This window comes from Mirounga angustirostris, unplaced genomic scaffold (assembly GCF_029215605.1).
Source record: "Mirounga angustirostris isolate CCGP_5_RB_7025 unplaced genomic scaffold, mMirAng1.0.hap1 SCAF_13, whole genome shotgun sequence".
Taxonomy (NCBI): domain Eukaryota; kingdom Metazoa; phylum Chordata; class Mammalia; order Carnivora; family Phocidae; genus Mirounga; species Mirounga angustirostris.
The window spans coordinates 58,308,911-58,322,302 of NW_026991721.1; the positions used below are offsets into that span (position 1 = coordinate 58,308,911).

General features: G+C 36.9%; 1 protein-coding gene across 1 annotated transcript; it reads right to left on the reverse strand.

Annotated features, from left to right (window-relative positions):
* Positions 1 to 1,021: 1,021 nt before the first annotated feature.
* Positions 1,022 to 2,002, reverse strand: LOC123856490 (olfactory receptor 51G1-like). The gene has a single exon (XM_045892676.1). The coding sequence runs from the start codon at positions 2,000 to 2,002 to the stop codon at positions 1,022 to 1,024; it is 981 nt and encodes a 326-aa protein (XP_045748632.1).
* Between the last annotated feature and the right edge of the window lie 11,390 nt (positions 2,003 to 13,392).

The window sequence follows — 13,392 nt, forward strand, 5'->3', positions numbered from 1 at the left end:
CCAACACCAAAGAAATACAAACAATTATAAGAATATATTATGAGCAACTCTATGCCAGCAAATTAGATAATCTGGAAGAAATGGATGCATTCCTAGAGGTGTATAAACTACCAAAACTGAAGCGGGAAGAAATAGAAAACCTGAACAGACCTATAACCACTAAGGAAATAGAAACAATCATCAAAAATCCGCCATCTTGCTCCTCCCCCCACTTCTGATACATTTCTATCCTCCCATTAGTGTACACTTTAAGCTTCAGTGTTGAAAATTTGTTTCCTCTTCTCTCCTAGAGAATTAGGTGAGACAGCAAGAGCCTTTGGCAGTTTTTGGCATCTCTCTTTTACTCTATTTTTTTTTAAGTTCTGAATACATTTTTCCTCATGGGAGTGTACACTGACCATGGGGTTTTGATAAATTTTATACTCAGCAAGAGTATACAGCCGTGTAAGTGTGAAGTGTTGATTGGTCTAGTGAAAACTAACCCAATGCATTCATAGCCCAAGATTTTTCAGACATTCATTCCAACAGAAGTAAAGCAAAGAAATGCAATCTTATTCTTTATTCTGTATCTAAACTGAAATACCCATTTTATTATGATTTGGCTCAAAATCTGAAGAATAATGTCTACTTTGCTTCATTTGAAAGAAAATGTACCTAGTTACTGGTGCTGTATGCTACATATTACCCCTGTTACCCTTTCATAGTTCACTTCTGTAAGTCTTAGTTTTAACATGGAAAATTGGGTTTATCCTCAAACCTGAACAAAAAATATCTCCATAAATGTTTTGGATGAAATGAATTTCCTCTTACTAAACCTCCTTATATCAGGATTATGAGATGCATTAAAGCTAGGAAGTAATGATAGAAATAATTACAATATTTTTCTTATAGAGATATGTTGAATTTATTAACTATCATGTATTTACTATACACCAAATGTGTCCAAGAAATTCTAAGCTGGTTATCTTCATAATGAAGGTCATGGATGCAAAGGTCAAAATAACAGAGAATCTTATCCCTTCTAAGTGTGAGCAAGTCCAACACTTTTGGGTGTTAATATCCTTAGGAAGTCTTGGCGAATCTGCTTTGTCTTGATGCTATAAATGATTGGGTTAAGGACTGGTGGAACTAACAGGTAAATATTGGCCATGGTTATGTGGACAATGGGGGAGGAGTGCTTAGCAAAGCGATGCACTAAGGATAGCCCTATCATGGGCACATACAGAATGAGCACAGCACAAATGTGGGAAGCACATGTATTGAGGGCTTTGAGCTTCCCTCTCTGGGATGCAATGCCTAGCACAGAATGGAGGATGAAAGCATAAGATAACAAGATTCCTAGAGAATCTACACCCCAATAAAATGCAACAACAAACAAGCCATATAAAATGTTGAATGAGATGTCAGCACAGGCCAACTGGATGACTTCTTGATGCAAGCAGAAAGAGTGGGAGAGAACATGGGAGTGACAAAAGGAAAATGTGGGAATATGAACAAGGATGACAGGGAGGACAATGGAGCATCTGATTATAATGAAGACCCCTATGTAGATAATGCGTTGTGGGGTGAGTGTGCTGGAATACCTCAAAGGATCACAAATGGCAACATACCGGTCAAAAGCCATGGCTAGAAGCACAGCTGACTCCATCAGAGAAAAAGTATGAATAAAATACATCTGGGCAACACAAGCATTCACCTCAATCTCCCTAGCATCAAACCAGAAGATTTTTAATACTGTGGGCAGGGTGGAGAATGACATGCCCATGTCAGTGAGAGACAGCATGGCCAGGAAGTAGTACATGGGCTCGTGGAGACTCTTGTCTGTGTGGATGATGTGAAGGATTGTGCAGTTGCCCACTATTCCAATCAGGTAGCACACACAAAAAAGTATGGAAATAAAGTGATTAGCATTCTCATAGCCAGGAATCCCAGTGAGATAGAATGAAACAAACTGTTCAGTACTGGAGTTAGAACCCGTCACGAGGCTGTCCCAAGTAGCCATTTTCGTACCATAAAAATGTGAGCTCCTAGAAGGAAGAAAAACACACAACATTTAGAAGACAGCAACTCATGTTTCTACATTAGGTTTTTTCTTAACTCATTGCTTTGTAGAGACATTATCTCTACAGTTTGTAAAATGATTTTGAAAAATTACCCAAATACCCAAATCTTTTTTTTTATTGTAATCTCTTTTGTGAACGTTTTTTCTTTTTTATTTATTTGTTTATTTTTATTATTATGTTCAATTAGCCAGCATATAGTACACCATCCTCTTTTAATATATTATTTTTTAATCCTTTACATGGTTAATTGTTATGTAGTTTTTTGTCAATCTTTTATTCCATTGATTCTGGATTTTGAGTCATTCACAACATACTCTTCCCTCCCCTAAATTTAATATATTTTCCTATCTTTTCTACTAATATTTTGATAGGTTTGTTTCTATTTACTTTCAGATTCATCATTTACTTGCCATTTATTTTTGTGTATGATGTTAAGTAAGGATATTTCCAAGACCCTGATCTCTCCATGTTAAGCAATCTTTTTCCTCTGACAAGGACACTGGATGGAAACATTTTAGAATGGATTTCAGAAAAAGCTTAGGCAATAAATGCATAATAGCTACTTAATAGTTAGCTATCTTCAATGGAAAAAAACCCATAAGACTAATCAAATCATATCATAAGATATGAATGGATACTTCAAAAACATTGTATATGTAGTGAGAGTTGGTACGAATTAGAGAGGGAAATAAATGAGCCCTCAGACTGTTTTAAATGGGAACCAGAAGCCCATCCAAGGGTAAATAGCACTTACCTCACTTACTCAATCATGGGTATTTGGAGTTTGTTTTCCATTTCATATTCTCTACCAAGGTTCATCTATGTGTACTTAAACTGCAGTCAGGCCAGGGTTTTACTTAAGTGAATTGTTAACATTTTTTTCCATTGATGCAATTGATTTGTGAGCTACATCAGCCTTGTTGATCCTGGAGCCTCCTTTTTGGTGTCACTGGAACTTGCAACTCTTTTTCTAATGCTCCTGTCTGCACATGGCCTTGGGCTATTTCTGACAGAAGCAGGAAAAATACCAGCAATCTCAGCCTCACTGTCCCTATGGTCTTGGAATGAAGTTAGTACCCCCCACATCCTCAGACTATGATCCAGTGGCGCATTATAATTTCAACAGTCTGGTGCCATCCTCTTAATTTTCTTGTTTTTGCTTCTTTTTTTCATTCAGTTTTAATGTCTTTCAGTTACAAAGTGAATAAACCCTATCTCACAATATGGTACAGATAATTACATTAAATAATTTATGAAAGTGCTTACCCCAGTCCTCTTTCAATTTGAATTTTTACATTTTAATGATCACATTTGTACTGTAAAATATCTCCAATGACATCAAAAGAGAGGCATGTTATAGATACGTAGACTGAAGCTTAGAGACTGAAGTGGTTTGCCTGAAGTCACACAGGTACAATAATAGCTTTCATGAATATCAGTTTCAGGGCTCTGCTCATGTAGATGGTGATTTCCCAGAATAGTGACTGCCTCACCTGTCTGCTCCAGCCTACCACCACATGCAGTCCCTAATGCCAAAGCAATGTTAAAACAACAAATTCAGTTTCTTCAGACACTTCACTAGCTCAGTATTTTACCAATCTATACTTTTTCTGCCACACTTTCCTTCAGTCACAACAACCACACAGCATGTTATGTGTGTTACTAAAGTCCTGGTCACTTAAACATCTATACCTTATTCCTCTTAATGCATGCAATGATTCTTTCATAGTTATGAATGGTGATATCTACATAAAGAAAAAATAGATATCATTATCCAATTCCTTAAGTTTATTCATGAATTATAATCATATCCCAATGTCCAAGAGTACTTTTAGACTCCTTAAAATTATTTATACACTTACTATATTTGAACCACTAAATATCTATATGAGATCAACAGAGGCCATGTTACATATGAGTAGCCTGAGGTTCAGAAATATTAGTGAGCAACTATAAGAATCATTAGAATTAGAGGCACCTGGGTGGCTCAGTCAGACAAGCGCCTGACTATTGATTTTGGTTCATGTCATGACCTAAGGAGCATGAGATGGAACCCCACATCAGGCTCAATGCTGGGTACAGAGCCTGCTTAAGATTCTCTCTCTCCCTCCCCCTTTGCCCTGCCCCCTGCTCTCATTCTGTCTCTCTCTCTTAAAATAAATAAAAAGAATCATTAGAATTAGAATCTAAGCCCTGCTTCTAAACGTTCTGTAACTGCTACTGAAACATTTTAACCCTCTTTCAGAAAGTAGTCCCAATTCTGTACTATGATGACCCTCAGTCACACACTAGGAAATAGATGGATATAATTCATAAAGGGCCCCTCCCACTCAGACTGCAGAGCATGTTTACCAGGCTTCCCTGAGTAATACCCTGTTCTCTCCTGCAAATGCCTCCAACACCTGAGCATGTGTTGTTTTCTCACTTTTCTTTACTATTCTACCCAAAAGATAGGTCTAGAAGAACACTGAGGGAGGCAGGTCTTGAAAGGAAAAGGTTTTTTTTGGGCGGAGAAGAGAGTGAAGTGGGAAGAGCTATAAGAATCTCCAACAAGAATGGGGAAATAAGAAACAGTCTACTGGATATCTCTGCTTGTGTGTCTAAAAGGCACATCAAAGATCACATGGCCAAGAAAGAATTCTTGATAATTGCCTTAATATTTCCATTTTAGTAAATGTAATTCATGCTGTGTAGTTGATAATATGTAAAAACTAGGCATTGTCCTTGATTATTCAAACCTTTTTACTCCTATCCACCCATCAATATGTCCTCTTGTTTCTATAACCAAAGTATTTGATTAATTCACTTCTGCCCTTTACCCCTATCATGATTTCTCCTCTAAACTGTTTGGTTAGCCATTTAACTCATATAATTCGTTCCTTTTTTGTGTCATTCCTTCAAATCAATTTTTCTTATAGTAGTAAATTCTGAAAGATAGGCAAGGTAAACCATTCCTGTTTTTTCTTTTTAAGATTTTATTTATTTGACAGAGAGAGCACAAGCAGAGGGAGAGGGAGAAGCAGGCTCCTCACCAAGCAGGGAGCCTGATGTGGGGCTTGATCCCAGGACCCCGGAATCATGACCTGAGCAGAAGACAGATGCTTAACTGACTGAGCCACCCAGGCACCCCTCATTCCTGTTTATAAAATACATTAACTGCTGCCTACTGATCTCAGGATGAAAGGAAAGCCACTGTCATTACTAATAAGATCCTTTCCAGTGTATGGGGAAAAGGAGATAGATTTATATATGTGATTTTGCACCTACTCCCCTTTCTCTTTACCTTTGTGCTCAAATCCCCCAGAGTGCCTCTCAGATAGCTTTACTATTTCTGACCTCAAAACATATTATTGTTACCCTTATTCATCAAACTACACACATTCTTTCTTTTTCTCTGTAAAATAATCCAAGTGTCCTTCTCATAATTCTATTCAAATATTCTCTGTCCACTTACCTAAAACACTCAACCATATCTCATCTCACATAACTGTACCACATTATGCATTATTTTCCTACAAAATCCCCTTTTTCCACCTTCCTCAAGTCCTTATCTCCAACTACCCACAATTTCTTTTCTTTACTCCACATTTTCTTCCCTCCTTTCCGTTGGCAAATTGATCATTTTTTTTCCTCCAAGATTAGCCCTCCTCCCCATAATGGACTTACTTGAATCTATGGCCACTTCTGTTTTCCCATCACTTAATGAACTTTCATTGATTTGCTTTCTTCCTCGGAGTGCGCAAGTTGGAGATAATGTTAACATAGGAGGGCATAGGAGGTTTTCCTGGTTATATAGGATTCCTGGAAGCCTGAGGGAACCATACCCACTAATGCTACTTAAGGAGTAGGAACCCATGGGCTTGAGGGATGAATGTCACTCAGGGTGAGATAGTGGGGATTTCCACAGGAACAGAGAATGCCTAAGGGAGACCTACGTGGACAAATTAAAGCAAACTTTGTATCTCTGATGGCTGGCTGAGCTTAAATACATGGTACGAGTGGATGGGTTCCAACTGATTAAAGCTCTAAGTAGAATAAAGGATCTATGGATCTTAAGATTGTACAACTTCCCCTGCCTTACAAGCACCAGCATCTCTACCCTGTTATACTTTGGAATTAGACTGCAGTTTCCTTGAAGATGAATTCATGCAGGGGTGCCTCAGCTTAGTTCAGTCCATCAGAGGAAGGCTGATGAAGGGGTGGGAGAGTAGATGTAGGAGTCCCATATTCTGATCAAACTTTAGAAATCTATGGTATTTGAGCAATGTTTCATGCTGCTCAAAGCAGTATTAAATGCACTATGTTGTTTTAGATTTACAAAACTCTTTGGAGTACTTACCTTTTAAGTTGACTTCCCCAAAACTTAACTACTAATAGTTTAGTTACTACTGACTTAATGATATGTAACTATATGACTCCCAAGTTTACAATGTTAATGTAAAAATTACAAATTTGTAATTATATTTGGGTTCAAATTCCAGTATAATGAATTCATACTGGAATAGTTCTAGGCAAATGAATTGAACATCCTTAGCTTGTTTGCTTAACTGTGATTACATACCCATGAAATTACTTAAGTATTAAATGGGATATGGAAAACAGTATGGAGATTTCTCAAAAAATTAAAAATAGAATTATGATATGATCCAGTAATTCCACTACTGGATATTTACACAAAGAATACAAAAACACTAATTCAAAAAGATATATGTACCCTTATGTTTATTGAAGCATTATGTACAATAGCCCAATTATGGAAGGAGCCCAAGTGTCCATTGATAGATTAATGGATCAAGAAGATGTGGGATATGTATATAAAGATGATTGATAGGTAGATATAGGAATTCCTATATAGATATTCCTATAAATAGACAGATAATGTGTGTGCATTTATATATATATAATATCTTGGCATTTGCAACAACATGGATGCATCTAGAGAGCATAATGCTAAGTGAAATGACACATTTAGAGAAAGAAAAGTACTATCGTTTCACTCATATGTGGAATTTAAGAAAGAAAACAAATGAACAACAAAAAAGAGAGAAGCAAACCAAGAAACAGTCTCTTAACTATAGAAAACAAACTGATGGTTACCAGAGGGGAAGTGTGTGGGGGGGATGGGTGAAATACTTGAAGGGGATTAAGAATATACTTATCAAGATAAGCACTGAGTAATGTATAGGATTGTTTAATCTCTATATTGTACACCTGAAACTAATATAATGCTGTATGTTAACTATACTGGAATTAAATTAAAAAATAAAATAAAAACAAAAAAAGAATTAAATAGGATAATGCCTGTAATGCAACTCACATAGCCCTCATAGATGCTCAATACCTGTTTGCTTATTTGTTTTAATTAATTAATTAATTGTAAAGAGATAGAAAGGATGTAGGATTTAGCCAGAAGACATTATAGGTCATTTATTTTATTCTTCTGGAAATAAGATGAGAGTTTCTTTCTTCTATTCTCTTTTTTTCTCAATTCTGAAGTTAAATAAGGAGCAAGATGTTGACAGAATCCAATTTCATTAGAGACTGATCCCTGAAAAATTTAATATTATAATCAGGAAACTCTTAGTGCATTAGAGCATTTGGAGATAAGTGTGGGCTCTAATAACTTTATGACAATTAACTGGTTTTGTCAAATTTATATTGAAATTACTTACCAGAAAAATAATAACACTCCCTTACTTTATTTTTGCTTCTCCTTTTCTTCATTCATTGGAATGGCAGCAACTATATGAAAAAGACATGGTCTCTACTAAGGAACAATGTGCACTATAATAAAGGAGAAAGTCATGCAAAAATATAAAATACAATATGACAAGAGATAAAAGCCAGGTAAGTGCACATGCTCTATGGACATGAGGATGGATGTCAATGAGGGTTCAAAGTTCCCAGAAAAATACTCTAATGTGCGCTGGTATGTGAAGAGAGTCACCACTTCTAACCAAGTTACCAAGAGAGGTCTTTTTATGTGTGAAGAAAATGCCATGAAGAACAAAGACACAGAGTTACCACCTTCATGAATTGAGTAGGTGACCAGTTCTCTATGCAAAGAGATATGGAAAAGGTATTTTAAGAGGATAGAAAGATTTCTGGGGCACCTGGGTGGCTCAGTCGTTAAGCGTCTGCCTTCAGCTCAGGTCATGATCCCAGGGTCCTGGGATCGAGTCCCACGTCGGACTCCCTGCTCGGCGGGAAGCCTGCCTCTCCCTCTCCCACTCCCCTTGCTTGTGTTCCTGCTCTCGCTGTCTCTCTCTGTCAAATAAATAAAATCTTTAAAAAAAAAAAAAAAAGATTTCTGAATGTTTCACAGAAAGCTACATCTTCTTTGTAACTTCTTGGTATATATTTTTCTGATGAATACAATTTTAACTGCATTATTTATTCGCTTGCCTCCAGTAACACAGGTAAGACAGGAACACACTGAGTACGTTGGCATGGTTAAAAAAGTCAAACCCCAGAGATTCAGCTAAATTATACATTTTCTGTACTTTTTTCCATCCACCCTACATTTTAGATTCCTAGTTTGGATGAGTATTCTTTTAGGTTATTTTCTATGTTTAGGTAATCCTCACTATAAATGTGTATATATTATACAGTTGACCTTGGAACAACACAGGTTTGAACAGCCTAGGTGTTTTTTTTTTTTCTTATATATACTTGTGTTTGGTTTTTTTTTATAAATACAATACAGTATATGTATTTTCTCTTCCTTGTGATTTTATTAACATTTTATTTTCTATAGTTTATTCTAGGAATGCAGTATATAATAAATATAACATACAAAATATGTGTTAATCAATTGATCAATTGTTTACATTATCAGTAGGGCAAACAGTAGGCTATTAGTAGTTAAGTTTTTGGAGAGTAAAAAATTATAGGAAAATTTTTGACAGCATGAGCTCAGCACCCCTAAGCTCCATGTTATTTAAGGGTCAACTATATATATATATATATAGTTGCATATATGTGCATATCATATATATATATACACACATATGTGTATGTGTATATATATATAAATACATGTCTCCATATGAATGGAAAACTCAAATTTTTCTTCATTTTTAAAAAAATTTGGATGTCTTTTATATCAATTATATAAATATATTTATTTTAAGTACTGCTATTTATTTTAAGTACTGCACTCCATAATATAATTATGCCACAGATTTTTTAACTTAACTGTTACTTTATTGATGGATATTTTGAATACTGTAATTTTCTTCTATTACAGGAAGTTTTGCAGTGATAAATACTGTTTATACTTCCATGTTCATATTGAAAATTATTCCCTAAGGTGGCAAGTAGTTAAAGAGCTCTACTAAAAATATTATTTTTAGTAATAATGTTTACTACACAATATTCCTCTAAAACATAGGCCAATTCACCCTTCCACCATTTGTGCATAAGAGTTGCTCTTTAACCCAAACATCACTAAGGTTTGTCTTCAGTATTGACATTCTTTCAGTTAAGAATACAATATGTATTTTTGTTGGGTGGGTGGGGGGCGCCTGGGTGGTTCAGTCAGTTAAGCATCTGACTTCAGCTCAGGTCATGATCTCAGGTCCTGGGATCAAGCCCCAAATGGGGCTTCCAGCTCAGTGGGGAGCCTCCTTGTCCCTCTCCCACTTCCTCTCCCCCTGCCTGTGCTCTCTCTCACTCTTTCTCTCACATAAATAAATAAAATCTTTTTTTTAAAAAAAGAATACAATATGTGTTTTCTATCATATTCATTTTAATCTTTAATTTCCAGATTGCAAGTGAGGGTAGGATCTATTTTAAGTGATCCAGTCACTTCACTGTGAATTTTTTCTCTGCATAATCTGTCCACTCATTTTCTATTGGGAAAATTAAATTTAAATTGTGCACCTGCATCCCACTGTTCATAGCAGCAATGTTCATAACAGCAAACTGTGGAAAGAACCCAGAAGTCCATCAACAGATGAATGGATAAAGAAGACATGGTATATATATCTATATCATCTATATCTATATATCTATACTGGAATATTACTCAGCCATCAAAAAGGTGAATTCTTAACATTTACATCTCTGTGGATGGAACTGGAGGGTATTGTGCTGAGCCAAATAAGTCAATCAGAGAAAGACAATCATCATATGGTTTTACTCATATGTGGACTATAAGAAACAGCACAAAGGATGATAGGGGAAGGGAGGGAAAACTGAACGGGAAGAAATCAGAGAGGGAGGCAAACCATGAGAGTCTCTTAACTATAGGAAACAAAACTGAGGGTTGCTGAAGGGGAGGTGGGTGGGGGGATGAGGTAACTGGGTGATGGGCATTAAGGAGGCACGTGATGTGATGAGCACTGGGTGTTGTATGCAACTGGTGAACTATTGTACTCTGCGTCTGAAGCTAATGATGTGCTATATGTTGGCTAATTGAATTTAAATAAAAAAAGAAAATAGGGGCACCTGGGTGGCTCAGTCATTAAGTGTCTGCCTTCGGCTCAGGTCATGATCCCAGTATCCTGAGTTCGAGCCCCACATCGGGATCCCTGTTCAGCGGGAAGCCTGCTTCTCCCTCTCTCACTCCCCCTGCTTGTGTTCCCTCTCTCCCTGTGTCTCTCTCTGTCAAATAAATAAATAAAATCTTTTTAAAAAAAGAAAATAAATATGGGATAGTGCAATGGGATAGAGAAAGTAGAAAGTGTGAATGTGAAAGTGTATGTGAAATGTGAAACTCTTGATGAAGCCACAAACACAGAAAAAAGATACAACTGTTTATTTTAGGACCAAAAAAAGGGAAAATATGTAAAAATGTATTTGCTCAAAGAGAGTACATAAACTGAATGGTAGGACAGGGTAAGCTTGAGAGGGCTTTTGTCTGGTAATGATAATTTTTATTCTGAGGTAAAAGCTCATATACAGTGAGTAAGTGCACTGGGAAAGTGTTAATTAGGAAGAGAAAGGCTCAGATGTGGACCAGCTCCTTTATGGAATTTTTTAAAAGAGAGATTTCGACCAGCATCCATAATCAAATTAATGATGATGGTATTTTCCAATATTAGGTACAGAATAATCACCATCCACTGTCTCACATACACAAATGCAAATATACTATCATATCATTAGGACAATTTATCAAAACATTTAAGAATGAGGGCTCTGGAGTTAGTGTGTGGAGATAAACCAGGTCTATTACTTGTCAGCTGTCTAACCTTATACAAGTCACTTAAACTTATATTGATTGGAGTTAAAATTTATGTGGGTTAATACATGGAATATTCTCAGAAAACAACTGATTCCTAGTAAACATTTAGGAAAGACAAATTATTACATAACTCCCCAATAATCTGGTTTCCCTGTATTCCTCTTGTGTTCCAGTTTATATCACGATTCAGAAATGTCATTCTCTAGACACTCCCTACTCCTTGACCCACACATCCAGATGTTTTCACATTCAAAAGAGAATATTCATCTGTAGGGACCTTGAAGGCCATATAACCACAGTAAGCAGAAATCTGGGGTATGAAACTTCAACAGCAGAGTAAGTGGATCACTGTAACTCAGTATTGATGCTCAGTCTGCTATACATATTCCAAACCCTGTTTCAATGGACATTGGTTTAAGGGTTACTTTTCCTGATCACAATACTCCATAATCTTCAAGTGTCTTTGATAGTGGTGAGGTAGGCAGAAGAGGGAAGCCCTGGATATTTGCAAGAGTAACAAAACACGGGGAACCAAGTCTGACACCTGACAGTTTGTGGTGATTAAGCAAACTTACGATAGATCTGTGGTTTCTCGTGACCACAAGCATCCTGCTGCTGTTGATTAATTGCAGCATACATGCATGCAAAAAGCCAGCTAGCTCTCAAATGACTGAGAATGACCCCTCCATTTGGGATGCCAGAGGACTCCTAGTAAGCCCTGTCTCTATGTCTATATATGGAGTATCTGCAAGAGAAAAATCAGACTGCCTGCACATAGTACCTACAATAGAGCATGAGTAAAATTACACACAGTTCCTAGAAATCCACTCCTATTCCCAGAACACCACATGAATATTTTGTTCCCAAATTATAACCACCCATAAGCATCAGAGCCCAACATCCACCTGGCACAACTCGGATTTTTCTGAGTTTGCCCACACTTCCTCATCTGGAGTGTAAACTTTTGCTTTGCAATAAAGCTTCTTCTGCTATACTTTATTCTGACTTGTCTTTGAATTCTTTTCTCCAGCGAAATCAAGAACCTGGCACTGGCTGGTGGTTGAGGTCTCAGGCGTCGAGAATTTCTCCAGTCTCCGGTATCAGTGGGTAAAGTAAAAGAGTGTCTGAGGAATAGTGTCAGTTGTGCTCCTAAAAAGAAGAAAGTGTGTGTGTGTGTGGGGGGGGGGCTGTTTATTATGGGACCAGGATGACTTTCAAAATGTTGTACTATGGTGTTAAGAAATGGGACAAGTATAGTCAGCAAATCACAGTATGGGGTGGGGAGAGGGGTTGGCCCATGCAGGAGAAGTGTGCAGAGCAAAGGAAAGGTCATCAGGGAAGTTTGGATGAATTTGCCTAGAGAGGGGACTGAATGGAGAGAAAGTCATAAAGTTGTCTGACTAACTGAATGCATGTCAGGAAGTGAAGGAAGCTCAGTGTGTGGATTGTAAGAATTGGTGCAATTTTTGCCTGCTGAGGTCAGAAGTAAATACAAATTGTGTCACAAGTGGAGAGGCAGGAGCAATTCAAGGAGCTGTTCCATTCCTGACACACTCATCAAGCTCACCTTGTCATCATGCTGAATGAAATGCATGTTGGTGCAAATGAACCTCCTTTGGCTCATTCCCCAGCAAGCAGCATATCCTCACAAATTCTGGTATTTCAATCTCAAAGCCCCGCCCTATAATTTGGCAGTCCCTAAACTGTTTAGACTAAAATCTTTAAAAAATCTGGGGGGAATTATTCTCTAGTGAAAACTGTCTATCATACCATGTCTCACTTTATTTATTGTCTTACAACTGTACTATTTCTTACTAAGTACTCCAAACCTAAGATTCTTACATATTCTTCAGTTTACAAGTGGTATCACTATCTTCCCAATGGGAGATTTTTGGATTTTCATTCATTTAACTCTGGATATTGGTACTTAGTATTTTTCCTCATTTAGCATCCCTACATTGGTCATATAGCAATTTCCGTATCAATACATATACGTGAATGAAAATACATCTGCAGAAATATATTAGTAAAAGTTAGTAAAGCTTCTCTGTTCATGAATAAGGAAATATTTACAGAGATCATCTCAGTGCCTTGCAATAAGGAAACAAAATACACTTGCAGTTGTCTGTCACTAAAGAC

Coding starts and splice junctions, on each gene's coding strand:
- LOC123856490 (XM_045892676.1), bottom strand. CDS start 2,002: ATGGCTACTTGGGACAGCCTCGTGACGGGTTCTAACTCCAGTACTGAA.